General features: G+C 40.7%; 1 protein-coding gene across 15 annotated transcripts in view; it reads right to left on the reverse strand.

Moving 5' to 3' along the window:
• The window catches only part of LOC104602073 (phox domain-containing protein), a 97,113-nt gene that overhangs the window by 50,162 nt on the left and 22,734 nt on the right, over nucleotides 1–24,217 (reverse strand). For 12 of the 15 annotated variants that reach the window (XR_016077707.1, XM_088890429.1, XM_088890430.1 and 9 more), the window contains 4 exons: nucleotides 8,072–8,216; nucleotides 7,919–7,987; nucleotides 7,717–7,801; nucleotides 5,675–6,156 (listed from right to left, as the gene is read on the reverse strand). Coding sequence is in view for 14 of the 15 variants with exons in the window: in XM_088890429.1 (XP_088746555.1) it covers nucleotides 5,675–6,156; nucleotides 7,717–7,801; nucleotides 7,919–7,987; nucleotides 8,072–8,216 (781 nt within the window). In the remaining variant the exon portion in view is untranslated. The remainder of the gene's footprint in view (nucleotides 1–5,674; nucleotides 6,157–7,716; nucleotides 7,802–7,918; nucleotides 7,988–8,071; nucleotides 8,217–24,217) is intronic. The other 3 variants (XM_088890441.1, XM_088890440.1, XM_088890431.1) reach the window with 2 other exon arrangements.

The following is a 24,217-nucleotide window of genomic DNA, read 5'->3' on the forward strand; positions in this document are numbered from 1 at the left end:
GAGCAACAAACCCAGGTGGTTGCTCCATATATACCTCCTCTATAAGATCACCATGAAGGAAGGCATTTTTTATGTCAAGTTGAAATAGGGGCCAATCATACATAACTTCCAGGAAAATTAACACACGGACAGAGCTAATCTTAGCCATTGGAGAGAAGGTCTCCATATAGTCCACTTTATACAACTGTGAATAACCTTTAGCAACAAGTCTGGCTTTCAAACGCTCCACACTACCATCTGGCAAGTATTTAACAGTATACACCCATTTACAACCCACAACATGCTTACCAGGAGGAAGAGTAGTGACCTCCCACGTGTGAGTCTGCTGAAGAGCAGAGAGTTTCTCCTCCATTACCTGCCTCCACCCAGGTGAACTAAGAGCCTCTTAGACATTGTTAGGTATGGAAATAGATGACAATAGTGAAACAAATTGGCGATGTGAGGCGGAAAGGCGAGATACTGAAACAAAATTGGAAATGGGATGGAGAGTAGAACTACGTTTACCTTTCCGTAAGGCAATGGGTAGATCAAGTCCTGAGGGTTCAGCAACAAGAGCAACGACAGGATCCGCGGACAAGGTAGAAGCTAGAGGAGGGGCCGATGTCGTTCGACGTGTATACACTTGCTGAATTGGTGATCGTTCAATAGGGATCTGCATTGGATGAGGTGACGAGTCAATTCCAACAGGAACACCCGGAACGGGATCACTGACTGGAAGAGGAAGAGGAAGTAAAGGTGGAGACGAAGATGCTTCAGTTCCTGAGAAGAAGGGAACAGACTCAAAAAAGGTGACATCAGGACAGACATAGCACTTCTGAGTAATGGGGTTGTAACACTTGTACCCTTTTTGAGTCCAAGAGTAGCCAAGAAAGACACACTTAATGGAGCGTGCATCCAACTTGTCTATTCCAGGACTCAGATTGTGAACAAAGCACACACAGCCAAAGATACGAGGTGTTAATGGAAAGGAAGACAAGGTGGGGAACAAGATAGAGAAGGGAGACCGACCATGAAGAATAAAGGAGGGCATCCGATTAATGAGGAAACACGCAGTAAGTACAACATCACTCCAAAACCGTTTAGGAACACTCATATGATGAAGAACAGACCGAGCCATTTCAAGGAGATGACGGTTCATCCGTTCAGCCACCCCATTTTGTTGAGGAGTGGATGCACATGAAGTTTGATGAATGATGCCATGCTGTTCTAAATAATGTTGAAAGTAAGTAAGAAAATATTCACAACCATTATCTGAACGAAGAACTTTGATTGGAACACCAAATTGTGTACGTATTTCAGCATGGAATTTTTGAAAAATGGAAAATAATTCACTCATTTCTTTCATTAAATAAATCCATGTCATTCTTGAACAATCATCAATAAAAGTGACAAAATACTTGTAACCATTATAAGACTCTATTTTGATCGGGCCCCAAACATCTGAATGAACCAAAGCAAAAGGACTCAACATACGACTTTCAACTCTAGGACGGAGGGAAACACGACGATGTTTCCCAAACTGACACGACTCACACTGTAACACTGACAAATGACTCAAAGACGGAACTAGTATCTTGAGTGCCTTGAGAGAAGGATGTCCCAGTCGACAATGCCACTGTAGAGGACTGAGAGAAGTCTGAAGTGCAACTGACGATCCACCACCATCAAGATAATACAATCCACCAGCTTCATGCCCCCCACCAATCTTCTTCCCCGTCCTGAGATCCTGAAAAACACAAGAGGAAGGGAAAAAAGTAATAGAACAGTTAAGAGTCTTGGTTAATTTACTAACAGACATAAGATTGAATGGAAACTTAGGGACATATAGAACAGATGATAAAGAAAGAGAAGCCATGTCAACATTGCCAACACCACAGATGGGAGAGGAGGAACCATTGGCAAGGGTAATAGTTTGAGATGTGGAAGTTTCAGAGAGAGAAGAGAACACACCTGGAGTCCCGGTCATGTGATTAGAAGCTCCAGAGTCAATAATCCAAAGAGAGGTTTTAGATGACAGGCAAGCTATACCTGAGTGGGCAAGAGTAGCAGTAGTGTGTTGTGAAGTGGACTGAAGGAACCGCTCATACTCATCATGCGGTACACTCACCATCTCCCTTCCGGAAACAGATGTAGATGTGGAAGGAGTTAGGTCTGCCTATTGATTATCACTGACATCAACCCCACCAGCAACAGCATGATTGGCCCATTTAGAGGGAGGGCGGCCATGGAGATCATAACAGAAATTTACAGAATGTCCTTCCCTGCCACAGTGGGTACACTTCCTTGTAGAGCTGCCTTTTTCTTTGCCACGGCCTCCCCCTGAGTCACGACCACCACCACGGCCAAATATGGAACCACCACGACCTCCTCGGGAGGCATGTCCTCCCCCTTTCATACCACGTCCACCTCCTCTGGTTGTCACAAAAGCTGATCTATCAGATTGTGTGGGATTCTCTGTCTGTCCCAAAGAAATCCTGCGAAGCCGAGCAAACACTTCCTCAAGTGTAGGAAGGGTAGAGCCCCTCAATATTTGGGCCCTAACTTGTTCATACTCCGATTTCAACCCCACTAAGAACCTTGTGACATCTAGTTGTTCCCTCTGTTGTTGTTGAACCTTAACATCTGGAGTGAGAGGATGATAGACATTGAGTTCATTTCTGAGGTTCTTCATACTGGCATAGTACTCTTCTAGGGTTTTATTTCCTTGTTGCAGACCAAAGTACTCCTGATAGAGCTGATATACCCTTGTAGTATTATCTTGCCCAGAATACAGCTTCTTGGCATGTTCCCATATGTCCTTACCTGTATCTAAGAACATGAAGTTGGCACTTATTTTGGGTTCCATACTGTTCCATAGCCATGACATGATTTGAGCATCCTCCTGTTCCCAATCATCAAACCCTGGAGAGTCAGCCGGTGGTTTATCTTCTTTCACATGCTTCACTTTTCTCTTTGCCTTGAGAAAAACTTCCACCGACTTGGCCCATGGAACATAGTTCTCACCATTCAGTTTAATTGAGGTCATCTGTACACCTAGATAGTCAGAGGAAACCACCACACTAGGTTTCTGATCACTACAGCCATCTCCCATTGCTGCCATGATACTCTTTCAATGCTGCCTCTAATCTGAATTCCCAATCACCAACTAAGTGTTGCTATCAAGAGTTTGATGTTCCAGAACCTACAGCAGTCCCTAAACACAATGATAGATACACACGCCTTTGTTCTTATCCACACCACTACTGATTTCACAAAAAACACAGACTACACCGACATTAATTCAGCACTTACTAACCACATGCAAGCTCTCTTTCAAATACTCAACAGAGTTTGTGCATCACAAGCACCACCACACAGCCATAGCTGTCACACACACAATACAGACCTGCTTTAACGCTTTTAAGAGGGCACCACAAGATCAACAAGAACTCAACTAGTACCATTGCATTACACCTTGCACCATTCGGCCACCTACAGTATCCCCTACACCATTCGGCCACCAGCAGCAGCCCTTACACCATTTGGTCACTGTAAACACAGCTTGTTCTTGGAATTTTTCCAAGAACCAGGGCAACAACCAACCTAGTTCTCTAGGTTCTGATCAGTCCTCTCAAGTTCTTGAAGATTTTCAACCCAGAAATACCAACAACACAAAGAGAAGAGATAACCAACCTTCGTTTGAGAGCTTCAGCCAACCATTCACTGCTGAAGTTGTTTTCTTAGGAAAGGAGGTTCTGCGCACCAGAAAAAAGAAGAGCTGAGATGTTTCAGGCCTGGGACGAACCACTTTTCTCCATTGACAGCCCAGAGAAGAAAAGGAGAGAACTGAAGCACGAACTGAAGTTGTCACGAACTGAAACAGGTCACGAACCTTGCTCTGATACCATGTTTCTACTGTTGCTACAGTAGTCCGAACCAGTAAGGAGAAGAAGAAAGAGAAGGAGAAGAAGAAGATGAAAGAACTGTCGAACCTGATAGCTAAACCCTATCAGTCGACCTCTTAATAGTGATTAGGCTCTAATTAAATGTACAAGGACTAAACTGCTCCTACTTAAGTATGGGACAGAGAACCTCTAATAAGACTGCCACATAAGCTCATAACTTAACCAAGGTGAGTTGACTAATCTACCCTTATTCGGCTAACTCCAACACACCCAAGCAAAATTCTTTCTCTGTCCATAGGTTTTTTGAAGCTTGTCCCATATTTTATATGATATGCTATAATGCTGTACTGTTCTTGCAATTTTGGGTGTCATAGATTGGAGAAGCCAAGACATCACTGTGGTATTCTCCCTACACGAAGATTTATACTTTGATTGATAAGCCTTTAGCACAGTGACCTGTCCATTAATGTGTCCTTGCTTCCTCTACTGATAATAGCAAGCTTAGCTGAAATAGCCCATTCAGCATAGTTGAATTCATCCAACTTAATGTTGGTAATTTGAAAGGTAGGGCTGTCAAAAACAGGAAGTATATCTCTCAACTTGTTTTCCTTTGGTGAAACCTCACTAGTTATAGACATTCTTTACAGCAGATACCAAATGTCACACCTAAGAACACAAGAGAAAAATACCAAAGAAACAAATATAGCAAGGGAGAATACAGCTTACCTTCTGAAAAACCCAAAACTAGGAATAGCCCAAGGAAAAACAGTTCCTCAAGATTCAAAAAGATGAAAACGTTGCAAACTAATAAATTTCTGAAGTAGAAACCTCTAGAAGATTATACTTCTTGTTGTAACAGAATTTCAGCTAGTTCCCCTTTGCTGTAAAATCCTAGACCTGAACTCAGGTCACACTAGCAATCTGTGGACTGCTCCTTTTCTTGCCCTATCAGGGCATAAACAAAATTTCTTAGGGTTTCCTTGGTTTCTCTTCCAAGGAGAGACCCTAGAGGAAGAACAGGTGCTCTAGGAGCCCACAAACAATCTAGAATCCTGGGTTGGACGTGAAGACAGAGAAGAATGGCAAGAAAAAAAGAGAAGAGGCTCCGATTCTTGAAGAGAAAGCTTCAAGTGCTCTGATACCATATAGTCTGGTGAGGAAGAATGAAGAAGAAAAGAATGGAACAGTCTAAGATGTTTTGAGATTGGGTGGCAGTTTCTCTCCTGCTCTACCCAGAAATTTAAATTAAGGTTTAATAGAGAAGAAAGTTACATAAAAGCCCCTTATTAGGTGGGCTGAGAAAAATAAAAGAAACACATAATGTATAAGTCCCAGGCCCACTACTAACCAATACAACATTTAAGCCCACTAACATATTATGTCTCACAACAAAAACAAACTACTAGAAAGAAATAAAAGAAAAATAATTTGTGACCCTATCTGTAGATTACAAGAGTCACAAACTGTAAAGTTCAAATTGACGTTTATACATGATGAGTTTTAGGAAGAATTCAGAGAGGGCTTCTAGATGTGTCATGCATCATAAGACTTGGAAACAGCCTCTTTGTATGTACAGGGGAGGGGTAAGGCTGCATACATCCATCTCTTCCCAGATCCCACATTGGTGGGAGCCTCATGCACTGGGTTGCCCTTTTATGTCTATCTATCATGATGTTTTTCTGCTTCCCAGGTGAACAAGGTGGACAGAGATCAATGTAACTCAACATTTAAGTCTTTTGTAAGGATTAAAACAGAAAAAGTACAAACTGACTTGATAAATACACAAGTACCTTGTCTTGTAGTCCAACAAGATCCTCTACAGAATCAAAGGTTACTGAAGTCTGAGCTATATGGTATCCATCTGGCCCAAAGCTTTCAGATTTCACATCTGAACTTTGGCTTCTTTCAGGACTTAATCCCCTAGCGTCCTCATAATGCTGCATTACTCGAAGTTGGGAGCTTTTTGAGCTCAATTCATTGTCTGAATGCCACACGTTAACTTCTGACTTATAATCTATTTCCTCGTGGTCATGGCCTATGCTTTTGGCACTTTCCTCATTATCAGATAAGCAATGTGATGTTTCCATGTGATTGTAGTTTGAACTGTGTCTGTTTGAAAAATGTTTATTTATATCATCCACATTCAAGGACATATTCCTACTTTCAGTTAAAGGAGAAGCCGGTAATGAAGATGAATCAACAATGTGCATTAGACCATCTGAAACCCCTTTAAACTGGTGCACAATTTCATCCATAGCATCATCCACATTAACTGTTGCACAAAAATAAAAGCATTAAGGTTCATAATCTAGAATTCCAACCACAGTTGAGCAAATATAGGATTTATCACATAAAACATAAACAAATTAATAAATGCTAGAAATGCATAAGGTAGATTATCAAGAAGTTTATCAGTAAGATAATCAGTTAAAGATTGACAGCTAGACTGTTAACCACGGTTTGGCAGACAAGGATGTGATACATAGTAGATAATGTCAAAATATAGGGTTATTTTTGGTGGGTGGGTGGGGGCTCTAGGGCAACAGCCCATACTTTATTTCCCCTTTCTTTCCTTCCCTTCCCTTTTATTTTCTTTGTTCTCTCTTTTTTTTCTTCTCTTTCTTTCTTTTCTTTTTTCTTTCTGTCATTTTTTTGAGGCATATGCCTCTAGCACACATGCAAAAGGCGTATGAAGCATATGGCTCAAAGGCATCAGCACTTCTGGCATACACCTCAGGGCATTTTGGGGGCGCCTCTCCTGGAGCCACACCTCCCATGCCTTTCAAAGCACTGTTTTGAACTTGGTATGAGAGCAAATGCATCAGAAGTCTTTCCCTAAATCTAGTTTATCAGAAAAGGTTGGCTGACATAATCTGTATGGCCTGATTATGTCAGCAGATGTACAGCCAGTAGCATCTGGGTTTTCTTTCAAGGAAGCTGTTGATGTAAGGGTGTTCCTGTTTCTGCAATCTTGTTATACATCAGGAGATTATGGTGTGATTCTAGGTTTGCATAGGGATTATTCTGTGATTTCAGGTAATCTTGTATGTTGAGGCATATAAGCCATCTATTTGTTTGGATTAGGTTTGAGATTGATGTAGCAAAGGAAAGGGATTATCTTATAATTTCAGAAATTTAGGCCATATAAGGGAAGAAGATCCGAGTAGAGTAATAGAGGAAATCAATGGATCTATTTAGGGATTTCACTTCTGAAATAATGAAGAAAGATGCTGCAAATGGAATAATAAACACAAGAACTTGAAATGCGATACACAAGAAAGTGAATCACAAAAAAATGTGTCATCAGCAAACTGCAAGTGGGAAACCACTGGGCTGCAACTGCAACTACACATAAAGTTTAGTCCTAACCCCTCTTAGCCTACTCCTAGTACCTAATTTAGGAAACTAGTACTGATGCCAATTAGTTTGTTGGATCTTGATTCATTGAAACCAGCACAGAGAAATATGACAAACTGATGATATCTGATGCAAAAACATTTGATTACTTTCATTTTCATCAAAGAAATTATGACATTTTTGTCATAGTCTGTGTTTAATATGACATTTTTTGTCCAAAAAGAAAAAGAAAAAAAAACTAACCAAAGAAATTATGCAACAAATATTTGTTCTACCATGACACCGCTTATAATAATCCATGAAAATAAATTTTAGTTCCAGATAATGGCCTAGAATTTAGCTCATCTCTTGGTCCATACCCATCCACCCAGCACCCCCTGGCACACCTTTTTTCTTCACAAGCATATATGCATGCATGATGAACTGAAATGACAAAGCATAATATGTTTTCCAGCAACCATAGACCACCACTCACATGAAATCCAAAATGAGGTAAAAAAGAAGAACCAAATACCTGCCAACTCTCTCATTACCGAGGTAGATTTCCCAAAAGAATAATTCTTCAAAAGTGAAAAGATAGTCATTATTCCAACTATTATTTGGCTTCACAAGAAACAAATAAGTTTTGATGCATATCCATGTAAACAAATAGAACTCTATGTCAAGAAGATATACACCTTTGAGGAAGCGCTTAAGAAATCCCACACTTCGTGCTGCTCAGCAACATTGGCTATTGACAAAAGATCCTAAGGAATGAAACATGAGACAAAAGAAAAATAATTGGAATAAACACTTAAAAAAGGAAATGTGTCTGGCAACAAAATTTATACCTGCAAATATTTGTCAAGCTTAATGCAGCGTTGATGAACAATAGAATCAGTAGTACTTGATGAAAGGTATCGTTTTGGGGGCAAATGTAGTGTATAATTTGGTATGGCCTTAAGGTGTCGATGCAGACGCTCAAAGTTTCTATATCTGCACTCATTATGGTCCAAAATATCAGAAAAAAGAATGGAAGAAATAGATCAAGTGATGAATATGTAAACTTATGAACTTTGTTTACAGGCTAAATTACAGACTACCAGCCTATACTTTGGGGGTAGTGACACCTAGCTCCCAGAACTTTCATTTGCAACAAAGACCTCTTGAACTTTTAGATTCCAATACTTTCCCTTTAACTTTAAAAAGATTCTCATGTGACTATCATGTGCTTGTTAAATATTTCTAAATGCTTATAGTGAGAATAAGCCAAATGGGCCTTAGTCTCTTCATTTCATTTAAGTTATGTTTTATGTTATGTTTTCAGTTATGGGCCTGTTTTGCTCTTTTTTATTAGTTCTTTAGTTCTGGCCGCCCCATTAAGGGCATTCAGGGAAATTGTACTCAGATTAGAGTTAAAACAATAAAAGGTATCATTGGGGATGAGAGAGAGGATCGAACTCTTCTTTTCTTTCTTCCCTTCTCTTCTTCTCTCATCTCCTTCCACAAACTTTTGCAGAACTTTCTCTTCCTTCTTTTTTCTTTCTATTTTTCTGATTTATTGCAGGTGTATTTTACAACTGGGTATCAGAGCAGGTTCTCACCTTCAACATCTTTCTCCTTTCATGGCTCATACATAATGTGTATAGTGAACTGGTTGGCTGATTAATTAGCAGATTATGTAGCCCAGTTTGAGGGTTTGTAGAGAGGTTTGTGGAGATTTTCATCCTTAGTTGAGCCCAAGGTAGGTTCTTGGAGATTTTTCCCAAAAACCCTAGATAATTGGAGAAACCTTGTTACAAGTCCTAGAGACACTTTGAAGCTAGCACTTGGGGAACAAAGGGAAGCCTTTTGATTTTCATTAAGGGCGATTTGTGTTGAATAGAGTTTTGGAATCTCTGATAGGAGCGTGTAGAGAGAATGGGCCGAATGGGCCCTAGTATCTATTCTTTTAGTTTTGTAGTGTGTTATTTATTTGTTTGTTAATGGGCCTATTATTTCTTTTTTATAAGCTTACTTAAGTTCTTGCTTAGTTTCCCACCCACTTAAGGGCATACATGTAATTAACTTAATGAATGAAGATTAACAAAAGGATTAGAGAGGGGAGAGAGGAGATTAGCGAGCCCTTCTTCTTCTTCCTCTTCTTTTCTCCATCTTCTTCCTTTGTACTGCTGTCATCACCTTTTCTTCTACTTTTCTCTCTAATTTTAATCATATTTATATCAATTTGAGAGGACTGATTCACTTCTTGGTATTAGAGCAGGTTTCTTTGTTGCCTTTTTTTTTCTTTTTTCTCTTTTCCCATACACCCTTCGATTAGGAGAGTGTATGGAGAGATAGGTTCTCTATAGTTCAGAGGATCTTTTGGCTAGTTGGTAGAGGGTTTGGAGAGTTGAAGTCTGGCCAAAAACTGCCAAGAAGTGATGCTGTATTTTTTTTTTGCCCAAAACCCTAGCCGATTAGAGAGTTTCAAAGTTACAAGTAAAGGAGAAGCTTTTGGTGTGGCGCTCAGTGCTTGGGAGGTGTATTTTGACTTCTAAAAGAGTGTAATTCAGTCCTAAAAGAGATTAGGAAGCTCTGGTAGGAGCAACTGCAACTTCTCTCTTTCTCTCTGACAGTCGGGCACAATGAAACCTGAAGAAAACTGAAGAGAGAAGACTTGAGAGTTCAGCAATGAGGGTCTGAGAATGAGAGTTTCGAACCATCCCTCTCTCAGCACCCTAACACTCTTTTATTAAGATATATTTGAATAATTACAAGGAGGCCCTTAGTTGGGCAAGAATTTACAAAGAACTTAATATAGACAGGATGGGCCCAGAATAAGGCCCATTACAGAAAAGAAACATAAATAACAAGAAAGAATAAACAACCTATGGGCCATTCGGCCCATCTTCTCTACACTCCCCCTCAAGCTGAGCATAGATGTCAATCATGCCAAGCTTGCTGGTATCATGCTGAAGTTTTGCCTTGGGAATGCCTTTGGTGAGAAAATCTGCCAACTGTCCTTCAGATGTGATGAAAGGTAGACACACTTCACCCGAAGAGACCCTTTCCCTAATGAAGTGTCGATCAACTTCAATATACTTGGTTCTATCATGTTGCACTGGGTTGTAAGCAATGTTGATGGCAGCCTGATTATCACAGTACAACATCATTGGCTTGTCATATTCAACTCCAAGTTCTTCCATCAATGATTTTAGCCATAATAATTCAGAAACTCCATGTGCCATGGCCCTGTATTCTGCTTCAGCCGAAGACCGAGCAACAACCGATTGTTTCTTGCTTCTCCAAGAAACAACATTACCAGCCACCAAGCTGCAATACCCAGAAGTAGATCTTCTGTCATCAATGTTTCCGGCCCAGTCAGCATCGGTGTAGGCTTCAAGTTTCAGATGACCATGCTTGGTAAACAGAATACCCTTTCCTAGGGAGCCCTTCAAATAACATAGGATTCTCTCTGCTGCTGCCATATGAGTGTCTCAGGGAGCATGCATGAATTGGCTAATGCAACTGACTGCATATGCAATATCTGGCCGAGTCATGCATAGGTACAAAAGTTTCCCAAGAAGTCTCTGAAAGATTCCTTTGTCTTCTAACAATGTCCCTTCTGAGGCTGAGAGTTTATGACTCATATCAATAGGAGTAGCAACTGGTCTAGCACCCATCTTTCCAGTCTCGGAGAGCAAGTCAAGAACATACTTCCTTTGGGAGATAAGAATCCCATCCTTGGATCGAGCCACTTCTATACCAAGAAAGTATCTCAAGTCCCCCAAATCTTTAATCTCAAACTCTGTATGGAGAAAAGATTTTAGATCATGAATTCCTAAAACATCATTACCAGTCACTACAATATCATCTACATACACAATGAGGTATACTGCCAGAGGTCCACTCCTCTTCACAAAAAGAGTATGATCGGACTATGTCTGCACATAACCAAAGTTAACATGTGCTGTTCTAAATCTCTCAAACCATGCTCTAGGAGACTGTTTTAGTCCATAAAGAGATTTCTTCAGCCTACATACCTTCCCTTTCATATCAGTTTCATACATCCCTGGAGGAAGAGACATATAAACCTCCTCATGTAATTCACCATTCAAAAATGCATTCTTCACATCCAATTGATAAAGAGGCCAGTCAAAGTGAGCAGTTAAAGATAAAAGAACCCTCACAGATGTCATCTTGGCAATAGGTGCAAAGTTCTCTAAATAATCAATCCCATATGTCTGTGTATAGCCTTTTGCAACCAGCCTGGCCTTGTACCTTTCAATGGTGCCATCAGCTCGGTATTTGATAGTAAAAACCCACTTGCAACCGACTGGATCCTTCCCTTCAGGCAAATCCACCACTTCCCATGTGTCATTCTTGTATAGGGCATCGATTTCAGATCTCATAGCATCCCTCCACTCTAGAATCTTAAGAGCTTCTGACACAGACCTGGGAATAGGATGAGAAGCAACAGAAGAGAGATAGGCAAAGTATGGAGGTGAAAGCAAACTGTAAGAAAGGTGCTTGGAAATGTAGTGTGCAGTACACATCATCATCATCTGCATTTGCTCACTTGGGTATCCATGCTTCTGCAAACCCAGCTTCTATTTCACGTAATCATAAAATCCCCTGGATTATTGATTCTGGTGCATCAGACCATATGACCAGCTTGTCTAACCTTTTTTGTTCATATCACCTTCTCTCTGGTAAAGAGAAAATATCCCTTGCTCATGGGTCTCTTGCTCCCACCTCTGGCAAGGGGGATATCAAAACCTCTGACACCCTTGTTTTGTCCTCTGTTCTTCATGTCCCCAAACTTAATACCAATCATTTATCTGTTAGCAGCTTAACTAAATCCATGAACTATAGCATAACTTTCTTTCCTACTCATTGTGTTTGTCAGGACCTGAAATCTCAGAGGATGATTGGGAGTGGCCATGAGGTGAATGGAATATACTTGTTGGACACACCTGATACGAGTCTTTGACCACCTCATGGAGTAGCCTTGGAGTCAGTTTTGTCAGACTCAGTTGATAGAGTGATGTTATGTCATTTTTGGCCTTTTTCTGCTTTGAGCCATTTGTAAACCAAAATGTTTAAGGGAGTGTCTTGATCGAGTCATCATTGTGAATCTTGTGAACTTGCAAAGCATTGTAGACAGTCTTATTCAGTAAGCAATAAAAGATCCATTTATCCTTTTCATATTGTGCACTCTGATATGTTGGAACCATATCATTTGCCTACTATAGGGGGTTACCAGTACTTTATCCTTTTTATTGATGATTATTCTCGTTAAACTTGGATTTATCTCATGAGATCTCAGGATAAAGTATCGACTATTGTGCAAAAATTTCATGAACTTATCCGTACCCGTTTTAATACCCAGATCAAAATATTCTATTCTAATAATGCTAAGGAGTATTTTGAGAAGAACCTTCATCCTACCTTGAAAATTTTGGGGTTATTCAACAAAGTTCTTGTTCTTACACTCCACAGCAGAATGGAGTGACGGAAAGGAAGAGCCGTCATGTGGTTGAGGTTGCCAGATCCCTACTTTTTGCATCCCATGTTCCTATTAAATTTGTGGGGAGATGTTGTCCTTACTATTACCTTTTTGATTAACCGTATGCCTTCTCGGGTTCTGAATTTCAAAACCCCCTTTAGCCTTCTCTTTCTGGATGAGGATCTCTTCTCTCTTCCTCTCCATGTTTTTGGGTGCACCTACTATGTACATGTTCATAGCCATCAAAGGCACAAGTTTGAACCTAAGGCACATAAGTGTGTTTTTCTAGGATATGCCTCTACACAGAAAGGATATTGTTGTTTTGATCCAGTCAATGGCACCTACTTTGTCTCTCGAGATGTTACATTTGCTGAATCTACTCCTTTCTTTAGTATTCCTCCTGAGGGAGAGCAATCTGAGGAGCCCTTTGCTATGTCTCCAGCAATTCCTCTTCTTGTTCCTTTTGAGTCATCTGCTGAGTTGTCCTCTTCTCCCACTGTGACCACCTCAAGTGTTCCTGCTCTTCCTCCTCCACCTCATCCTCCTATAATTCCCTCACATCCTGTTCTCCAAAGGTGGTACCAAATACACAGATTCAGGCATGGGCAAGTTGTTTCCACTCCTACAGAAGAGTCTCTTGCTCTTCCCATCATTACTGAGGTAACAGGTCAGCCTACCTCTGACCCATCTACTTCCTTCCCAAACCTTGATCTTCCTATTACCCTTCACAAAGGCAAGCGGAAGTGTACAGCCCATTGTATCTCTAAACACCTGTCCTATAGCCTTCTATCCCCTACCTATTACTCTTTTCTTGCTAATGTTTCTGTTAGGATGCTCGAGTCAGGGGTATTTTGGTCATTCTGGATTATCTGCTTGAGAGTGAAAGGTCTATTGTATCTGAGTTTAAATTATGTGTCCCATCTTCTATGAGGGACAAAATGGTCTTTCTTGTAACTCTATGTTTTTGAATAAATACAAGTGGGTCAGCTAGGAGAGAATGATTTTTACTCTCTTCTAGTCTGGCCAAACCTTCCTTTCTTCTTCTTCTTCTTCTTCTTCTTCTTCTTCTTCTTCTTCTTTCTCTTTTCTTGCTTCTTCTCTACTTCAACCTAGAATCTGCTAGGGTTTACTTACATGGTATCAGAGCTGTAAGGTCGTATCCTCATTTCTTTCTTGCTGCTGTTCTCTTTCTGGATTCGCCGCCAACTTTCACAGTCATCTTCTTTTTCGACTGACCTGAGTGGAGGTTCGATAAGGGGCTGAAAAGGAGTTGTCGTTTTGTGGGCCTGGAGGTGAGAATGCCTCCGGTCGTTGCTGTGGTGGTCGTTGGAGTGGTATACTAAACCCTCTATTCAGTATCGAAGAGGGCTGAATGTGGACAGGTATGAACACTACTGTTGTTTGTCCAAGTAAGGGACTGTGAATGTTTTCTTTTTGTTTCAAAAGTTGGTTGTGGTGGTGCTCAGTGTGACTGATATGCATTTCAGTCGTGTTCCTCTACATTTCTCTTCATATGTATGTTGAAAGAAGAGTTGTCGACTGCTGAAGTTCACAACAGCAGTAGATTGGTGGTGGTTGTGTCGTGGTGATTGGTGTATCTATGTTTCAAAATATTTAAAAGTGATCTCCTATACCTTGTGTGTAATCAGTTCTGCAGTGTGCAGCCCAAGTGTTTGATGTGAGGACTGAGTGATTTCAGCCATAGTGTGTTGATGGTGAATGGTTCTACAGTGTGCAGCCCAGGTGTTTGATGTGAAGACAGAGTGATTTCAGCCTTAGTGTGTGGTGTGTAATGTGTATTTAAAGAAGCTGGAATTGGTGGTGTTATAAGTGAGATAAGTCTTGTGAAAGAGTGTGAGGTTGTGTTGTATATTTGAAGGTGAAATAATTAAGATGGCTTCATTTGAAAATGGGAATGATAACAAAACAGGTGTCATGCTTTCTCCAGACTATCTAAGTGTTCAAATGACATCCATCAAGTTGAATGGTGAGAATTATGTACCATGGGCAAAATCTGTGGAGGTGTTCTTGAAGGCCAAGAGGAAGGTAAAACATGTAAGAGAGGAGAAACCTCCCTCTGATTCCCCTGGGTTCAGTGACTGGGAACAAGAAGATGCACAGATAATGACATGGCTCTGGAACAGCATGGAACCAAAGATTAGTGTGAACTTCATGTTCCTAGATACAACTAAGGAAATATGGGATCATGCTAAGAAGCTGTACTCTGGACAAGACAATACAACTAGGGTGTATCAGTTGTACCAAGAGTATTTCAATTTGAAGCAAGGGAGTCAAAGCTTAGAAGAGTACTATGCAAGTTTGAGGAACATTCGTAATGAGCTCAATGTGTATCATCCTCTAACATCAAATGTTCAGATCCAACAACAGCAACGTGAGCAGCTTGATGTGACAAGGTTTCTTGTGGGGTTGAAGGCTGAGTATGAGCCTGTCAGAGCACAAATATGGGAGGATCTGCTCTTCCCTCACTTGAAGAAGTTTTTGCTCATCTTAAGAGGACATCCATTGAGTCGGTAGAACATTCTTCTCTCTCTGACAGATCTGGTTTGGTAGTGACTAAAAGGGGTGGTGGTGGAAATAGAAGTGGTGGTGTCAGGAGTGGACTCCCAAGCAATCGTGGTGGTCACATGTTTAGCAGGGCTAGTGGTCGGACTGGAAGTCGAGACTCAGGGGGAGGCCGAGGAAGAGGAAAGAGTAATACTCAGAGAAAGTGTACACATTGTGGTTTAGAGGGGCACACAGTTAATTTCTACTATGATTTGCGTGGTGCACCCAACACTTGGGCTAACCATGCTATGACTAAGGGTAGTGACACAATTACTGAAAGTCAGCAAACTGACCCAATCCCCTCCACATCTACTTGTGCTTCTAAGAAGGAAATGGTGACTGTACCACGTGCAGTATATGAGCAGTTCATTCAAACATCTCAACAGAACACCGCTACACTTGCCCATTCAGGTATGGCTTGCTTAGCTTTCAAAGACTCACACTGGATCATTGACTCCGGGGCCTCGGACCATATGTCTGGGACTCATGATGTATTTTCTTCCCTTTCCCACTCCTCCACACCTCAAACAGTTACACTTGCTAATGGTTCTACATCTCCTATCTGTGGTGTTGGTGATGTTAATCACTCCTCCTTGCCTTTATCATCTGTTTTATATGTTCCTAAGTTTCCTTTTAACCTTATGTCTGTCAGCAGATTAACCAAGTCTCTTAATTGTTCTGTAACCTTCTATCCTTCTTCTTGTGTGTTTCAGGATCTCAAGACGGAGAGGAAGATTGGTGGAGGGCATGAAGCAGGTGGATTATATTACCTTGATGGTGGTGGTCCTCCAGTAGCTTTTCAGTCATCTCTTACTCCTCTTCAATGGCACTGCAGACTTGGTCATCCTTCTCTCAAGGCCTTGAAGAAACTGGTTCCTTCTTTGAGTCATCTTTCATCGTTAGATTGTGAGTCATGTCAATTGGGTAAACATCATAGAGTCTCATTTAGTCCAAGAGTTGATAGTCGTGTCTCAAGTCCTTTTTCTTTAGTTCATTCCGATGTATGGGGTCCAATTAAAGTGGTGTCATACAATGGGTATAAGTATTTTGTAATCTTTGTTGATGACTTTTCAAGGATGACATGGATTTATCTTATGAAAGATTGTAGTGAGTTGTTCCCTATTTTTCAAAAATTTTATGCTGAAATACGCACTCAATTTGGTGTTCATATTAAAATTCTTCACTCCGATAATGCCAAAGAATACAATTCCTCACCATTTCAGCAATACCTAGAACATCATGGTATCATTCATCAAACATCTTGTGCCTACACCCCACAACAGAACGGTGTAGCTGAACGAAAAAATCGACATCTTCTTGAAACTTCTCGATCCTTGATGATTAATATGAACGTCCCAAAACATTTTTGGAGTGATGCTGTTCTCACATCCTGTTTTCTTTTCAATCAGATGCCCATGTCAATCCTTGGAATTCAATCCCCTTTCTCCGTGTTGTTTCCCACTTTATCTCCATTTCCTCTTACCCCAAGAATCTTTGGTTGTGTTTGTTTTGTTCAACACTTGGGGCCTGGGTTAGACAAGCTAGATGCTCGAGCTACTAAGTGTATCTTTCTTGGCTACTCAAGGACTCAGAAAGGGTATAAGTGTTATAACCCAAAATCCCATAAATCGTTTGTGTGCTCTGATGTCACCTTCTTTGAGTCAGTTCCGTTCTTCTCAGATGCTGGGGTCTCTTCCTCTCCCTCTGTGGTTCCCCTTCCTGTACCTGTTGTGGACATCCTTCCAGCAGCTCCTGTTTCTACTGCAGATGCCCATCCTATGCCTGTTACTACTGAGAAGCCGCCAATCACTCAAGTGTATACCCGCAGAAGTGCATCGGGCCCTCCTCCACTTCAGCCCCTGTCGAAAAATCCTGTTACTGTTCCTTCTCCTTCAGATCCTGATCTTCCTATTGCTCTGCGAAAAGGTAAACGTACTTGTACTTCTCACCCCATTTCACACTATGTTTCTACTGCTCACCTTTTTGCTTCTCATTGCAAATTTATATCATTACTCTCATCTGTTCCCATTCCCAAGACTGTCCAGGAAGCTCTTGCCTCCCCAGGGTGGCGGCAAGCCATGGAAGAAGAACTCTCTGCTCTACAACATAATCACACATGGGAACTCACCGCTCTTCCTTCCGGTAAGCACACAGTTGGGTGTAAATGGGTCTACACAATGAAGTATCTTCCTGATGGCAGTGTGGAGCGATTGAAAGCGAGGTTGGTGGCCAAGGGTTATTCTCAGATGTATGGTGTGGACTATGTGGAGACATTTTCTCCTGTGGCTAAGATTGGTTCAGTTCGGGTGTTGATTTCATTAGCTGCTATGTATGATTGGCCTCTTGTACAAGTTGACATAAAAAATGCCTTCCTGCATGGTGATCTCGTTGAGGAGGTGTATATGGAGCAACCACCAGGGTTTGTTGCTCAGGGGGAGTCTGGCAAGGTGTGTAGGCTCAAAAAGGCAATTTATGGACTGAAACAATCTCCACAAGCTTGGTTTGGCAGGTTCAGTGAAGTGATGAAAGGCTTTGGGATGAAACAATGTCAGGTTGATCATTCTGTGTTCAACTATAACTCAAAGGATGGGAAAATCTTGCTAGTCGTGTACGCGGATGATATTGTCATAATTGGGAGTGATAGCAATGGAATCAACAGGTTGAAGAAATTCTTACAGGATCACTTCAATACGAAAGATCTGGGGAAGCTGAAATATTTCCTGGGAATAGAGGTTGCAAGGTCAAAACATGGGATCAACCTATGTCAGAGAAAATATGTTCTTGATCTACTTGAAGAAACAGGGTTGTTAGGTGCTAAACCAATAGAGACTCCTATGGAACTCAATGCCAAGCTGAGTGTTGATGCAGGTGAAGAGTTTGATGATCCTGGAAGATACAAATGGTTGGTGGGCAAATTGAACTACCTGACCATTACCCGACCAGATATATCATTTGCTGTGAGTGTGGTGAGCCAGTTTATGCAACATCCTCGGGTTCCTCACTGGGAAGCTGTTCTGAGAATTGTTAGGTACCTAAAAGGTGCTCCAGGTCGTGGTTTGTTATACCAAAGTGGAGGAACTCTTGAGATAGTAGGGTACACAGATGCTGACTGAGCTAGTTTTATATCAGACAGGATCAACTACAGGGTATTGTACCTTCCTCGGTGGCAATCTTGTAACTTGGAAGAGCAAGAAACAAACAGTGGTGGCAAGAAGTAGTGCAGAAGCAGAGTATAGGGCTATGGCCCATACCACATGTGAGCTAGTATGGCTGAAGAAGTTGCTTCAAGAGATGGGATTCTCAATTGACAAAACCATGAAACTATACTGTGATAACCAAGCTGCTGTTCACATCTCTTCCAATCCCGTCTTTCATGAGAGAACTAAGCATATTGAGGTTGATTGTCACTTTGTAAGAGAGAATGTGATAAGTGGGGTGATAACCACATCTCATGTGAGCTCAGGAAATCAGTGGGCAGATCTCTTCACAAAGGGATTGTCTCGAGGAAGAATAGATTACATTTGTAACAAGCTGGGACTATATGATATATACTCTCTAGCTTGAGGGGGAGTGTTAGAATGCTCGAGTCAGGGGTATTTTGGTCATTCTGGATTATCTGCTTGAGAGTGAAAGGTCTATTGTATCTGAGGGACAAAATGGTCTTTCTTGTAACTCTATGTTTTTGAATAAATACAAGTGGGTCAGCTAGGGGAGAGTGATTTTTACTCTCTTCTAGTCTGGCCGAACCTTTTCTTTCTTCTTCTTCTTCTTCTTCTTCTTCTTCTTCTTCTTCTTTCTCTTTTCTTTCTTCTTCTCTACTTCAACCTAGAATCTGCTAGGGTTCCCATGTGATACCCAGGTCTGTACCAGAAGCCCTATCTAAAACTGAATGGAGGGATGCTATGATGGCTGAACTAGATGCTTTGCATAAGAACCATACCTGGGATATTGTGGATTTGCTAGAAGGGAAGAAACCAGTGGGTTGTAAATGGGTATTTACCATTAAATATCATTTTGATGGCTCTATTGAGAGATTTAAGGCCAAATTGGTTGCTAAAGGCTACACTCAAATGTATGGTATTGACTATCTTGAGATCTTTGCCTCCGGGAGTCTATGGAAAGGAAATGCAAGGGAAGGTGTGTAAATTGTAGAAATCCATTTATGGTCTCAAACAATCTCCTCAGGCCTGGTTTAAGAGATTCAGGGCTGCTCTTGTCTCATTTGGTTATACACAAACTCAATCTGACCATACCTTATTCTTGAAAAGAAGTAACTCTTTGGTGACTTTTCTGATCGTTTATGTTGATGACATTATGGTAGTAGTCGTACAAAACTACAGATTTGAACAGAAAATAAAAGAAAAATTAGAAGAGAAGAAAAGAGAGATGGAGAAGAAGAACTCGTAGAAGGGTTTTAGGAGAAGAGAGTGGTTGGTTGTGTTAAAACAGCCGCCCCACCCTTAGAATTTATATGCATAGTTTCCTAATTGTGAAATAACTTTAATGCTTAAATGGCAAGATAAGATAATTAAAACAAATCCTAGATAAGATAGAATAGGATTAAAACTAATCCTACTAGGAAAGCTGATCCTAATCAAAGACTTAATTAAATCTAAGTACAACTCAGGCTATCACACGAGTACACTAATGTGGGGTCCACACACTAATGTGGGCTCCACAATTTCCTACACTCCCCCTCAAGTTGGGAATAGATGTTTGTCATTCCCAACTTGCATAGGTCTTCTTCTAACTTCTTTCTTGAAATAGCCTTGGTGAGAAGGTCTGCAAGCTGCATGTCGGAGGTGATGTCGGGGAGGCATACTTCTTGAGATGTAACCCTTTCTCTAATAAAATGCCGGTCTACTTCAATATGCTTAGTTTTATCATGTTGTACTGGATTATGGGCTATATTAATGGCAGCCTGGTTATCACAATACAACATTAGGGGTTTCTCATAAACAATACCCAATTCCTCAAGTAATGATCTTAACCATAGAATCTCAGCCACACCATTTTCCATGGACCTATATTCAGCTTCAGCACTAGAATGAGAGAGAACACTTTGTTTCTTACTCTTCCAGGAGACCAGATTGCCTCCTACAAAGGCACAGTATTGAGAGGTAGATCTTCGATCATCAACACACCCAGCCCAATCAGCATCTGTGTAGACTTCTATCTTCATGTGGTCATTTTTCTTGAACAAAATGCCTCTGCCTAGGGACCTCTTCAAATATGCTAATATCCTTTCAGCTACAAGGAGATGAGTAGTTCTGGGAGAGTGCATATACTGACTTACTACACTGACTGCGTAACTGATGTCAGGTCGTGTGAGGAAAAGATAGAGAAGTTTTCCAACTAATCGTTGGAACATAGCTTTATCTTCAAGAAGCTCTCCACCCTCTGCACTAATCCTGTGGTTCTGTTCAATAGGTGTGTCTGCAGGCTTAACTCCCAACTTTCCTATTTCTTCAAGCAGATCAAGGACATACTTTCATTGAGAGACAAAAATCCCATGCTTGGATCTAGCTACCTCAATGCCTAAGAAGTGTCGTAGTTCCCCCAGATCTTTCACCTCAAATTCTTGATGAAGAAGTTGCTTAAGAGACTCAATTTCACCAGTATCACTCCCTGTTACTACAATATCATCCACATACACAGCAAGCAAAGTTACGGAAGAATCCACTTTCTTAATAAACAAGGTGTGGTCTGACTGGGCCTGCACGTATCCGAACCTATCAAGGGCTCGTCTGAATCTGTCAAACCAAGCTCTGGGGACTGTTTTAGTCTCTATAAAGCTTTGTTCAACTGGAAAACCTTTTTTTTTGTCTCCGTACCATAAAAACCAGGAGGCAACTGCATGTAAACTTGAAAAAGGCATTTTTAACATCCATCTGATACAACGGCTAAGAGTAACTAGCCGCAAGAAAAAATAGGACTCTGATAGTGGTCATCTTTGTTACTGGTGCAAAAGTTTCTAGGTAGTCAATACCATATGTCTGAGTAAATCCTTTTGCAACTAACCGGGCCTTATACCTTTCAAGGGAACCATCAGCATTATGTTTCACAGTGAATACCCATCTACATCCAACCAGTTTCTTTCCTTTAGGCTGATCAACTATCTCCTAAGTATTGTTTCTGATGAGGGCATCCATTTATGCTTTTATTGCATCTTTTCACTCTAGTATTTTCAATGCTTCATGTATTGTTCTGGGAATGGGAATATCAGCAATGGATGCGAGAAAAGACTTATAGGAGGTTGACAAATGATCATAGGACAAGAACTGAGAAATGTTGTGACCTGTAGATGTGGTGCAACGACGCTTTCCCTTACAAACTGCTATGGGAAGGTCAAGATCATCTAATGAAGGTAAAGGCTCCATGGTGAGATGTCTCTCATTTGTAGTATCTGTGGTACCTGGATCTGGATCTGCAAAAGGAGCCGAGGCTACTGTGGTACTGGGATCTGGATCTGCAGAGGGGACTGGGACTGGCCTGCACTGCTGATGTCCGAAATCAACCTATCTTCATCGTCTATGATAGACTCTCACATCCCTGCACCTTTGACAACCTTCCCCATTACACCCTTGGATAATAGGATTATATATAAAAATATTTTTTATTTGATATTTAAAAAATTAAGAATTATAATAATTAATAATTATAATGTTTTTATTATATATATATTATTTTCTATAATTTTATTATATATATAATATATATTAAATATCAATATATATCCGAGCCGGCTCGCAAGCCTCACGAGCCAAGCTCTAGTAGGCTCGAGCTCAGCTCATTTCATAATCGAGCCAATGAGTTGGGCTTGAAGCTCGGTTGAAACTGAGCCGAGCCGAGCTCGAGTAGCTCGTGAAAAGCTCGACTCGTTGCCACCCCTAGCTATGAGAACTGAAATAGAATCACTTGATAAAAATAATACTTAGGATATTGTTGACTTTCCAGCTAGGAAGGAACCTATACGGTGCAAGTGGGTTTACACTATCAAATATCATGCTAATAGGAATGGCAACGGGACAGGGATTACATTCCCCATCCCCCGTCCCCGATCCCCATCGAGGAAATAAATGGTCCTCCATTTATGATAGAAGATCTACTTCTGGGTACTACAGCTTGGTGACTGGTAATATTGTCTCTTGGAGAAGCAAGAATACAAAGCCATGGCACATGGAGTTTCTGAACTATTGTGGTTAAAATCATTGATGGAGGAACTGGGGATTGAGCATGACAAGCCAATGATGTTATACTGTGATAATCAGGCCACCATTAACATTGCTCACAACCCAGTACAACATGACAAAACTAAGCATATTGAGGTTGATAGACACTTTATTCGAGAAAGAGTGGCTTCTGGTGAAGTATGTCTTCCTTTCATCACCTCTGAAGGACAGTTAGCAGATTTTCTCACCAAGGGCATTCCCAAGGCGAAACTTCAGCATGATACTGGCAAACTTGGCATGATTGACATCTATGCTCGGCTTGAGGGGGAGTGTAGAGAAGATGGGCTGAATGGCCCATAGGTTGTTTATCCTTTCTTATCTTTTATGTTCTTTGCTGTAATGGGCCTTATTCTAGGCCTATTCTTTCTATGTTATGTTCTTTTAATTTCTTGCCCAACTAAGGGCCTCTTTGTAAATTATTAAAGTTTAACTTAATAAAATAGTGTTAGGGGTGTAAGAGGAGAGATTAAGGTTCGAAACTCTCTTTCTCTGAACCCTTATTGCCGCCATCTTCTTCTTCATCTTCTCTTCCTTAGAAGAATGATTTTTGTTGTTTTATTTTGATTTCTGCATCTATTCTAAATAGTCCTTTATTCTCAAAGATTGTTTTTCTTCTAAACAATCCAACAGATCCAGCAGCAAATGGATAGCCCAATTTTATGGTGCATTTCCTCATTACTGAATGACCCATCTTCATGTTAATGATGGAAGGCCTTTAGAGAGTTCATCATATGAATCTCCCTATCACATGCACTCATATTTCAGTGGAGGGAACGAAATATTACACCCTAGTTTTATTTAGGTCAAACCAAAGTGGCTCCCACTGGCTTTTTCAAAGCCAAATTTAAATGGGCCCTAAACGGCTAGGGTTCCGCACGGTTCCTCTTGGGGAGGAAGCTGGTGTGGGGCCCACCAAACGGGGAGATCACCCAATGATCTTATGAACACCATGGCAATGATGTGCAATCAGCCATGGTGTATAAAAATGCCACTATCGAAATAATCATGGGCCAAGTACTTATGGTCCATGTACGTAGCACATCACACATCCATACATCACATGCATGAAACAAATTGATCCAATCAATTAAAATATCTTTAAAATCCTTAATTAATTAGATTAAATCAGTATCAGCCCAAAAAAGCCCATAATGTTATCATATAACATTATCTAGGTACACGGGCTGTACTGCAAAAAAGCAGTTCGGCCCATGTAGCTAAATTAAAGCAGATTCAGTTTTATCATATTAAAGTTAGGTTTTTACAGAGGTGGGCCGAATTAAAGCTTAAAGTGGGCCATCAACACTCTGGCCTAAATCGAATTAGGGTTAGAAAAACCAACCCCATTGAACCAACAATTCGGTCCAACCAGTTTCGACCAAATCTAGTACAAATCGGCCCGAGTTTTGGTGTCTAGTTCAAGATTTAATTCAAGAATAATGATCTGAAAAATAAATTAATCCAAGATAATCAAATTATCAAGAAACTAAAATCAGAGGGTTACACTGTGATTTTCTTGGATATCCTGCAAACCTGCAAAGAACAGTTAATCACAGATTGCAGAATTGATATCTGCAAAATCGTAGATCGTAGAACTTGTTTCTGCGAAATCTTCTTCTCCTCTGTTGCACGCTCCAGCAATCTCCAGATGGAAAAAAAATAGAAAAACCTAATTTTTTCTATTATTACATCACATTGAATTCTTATAC

The sequence above is a fragment of the Nelumbo nucifera genome, chromosome 6 (genome assembly GCF_055504915.1).
Source record: "Nelumbo nucifera cultivar China Antique chromosome 6, China Antique-T2T, whole genome shotgun sequence".
Lineage (NCBI taxonomy): Eukaryota > Viridiplantae > Streptophyta > Magnoliopsida > Proteales > Nelumbonaceae > Nelumbo > Nelumbo nucifera.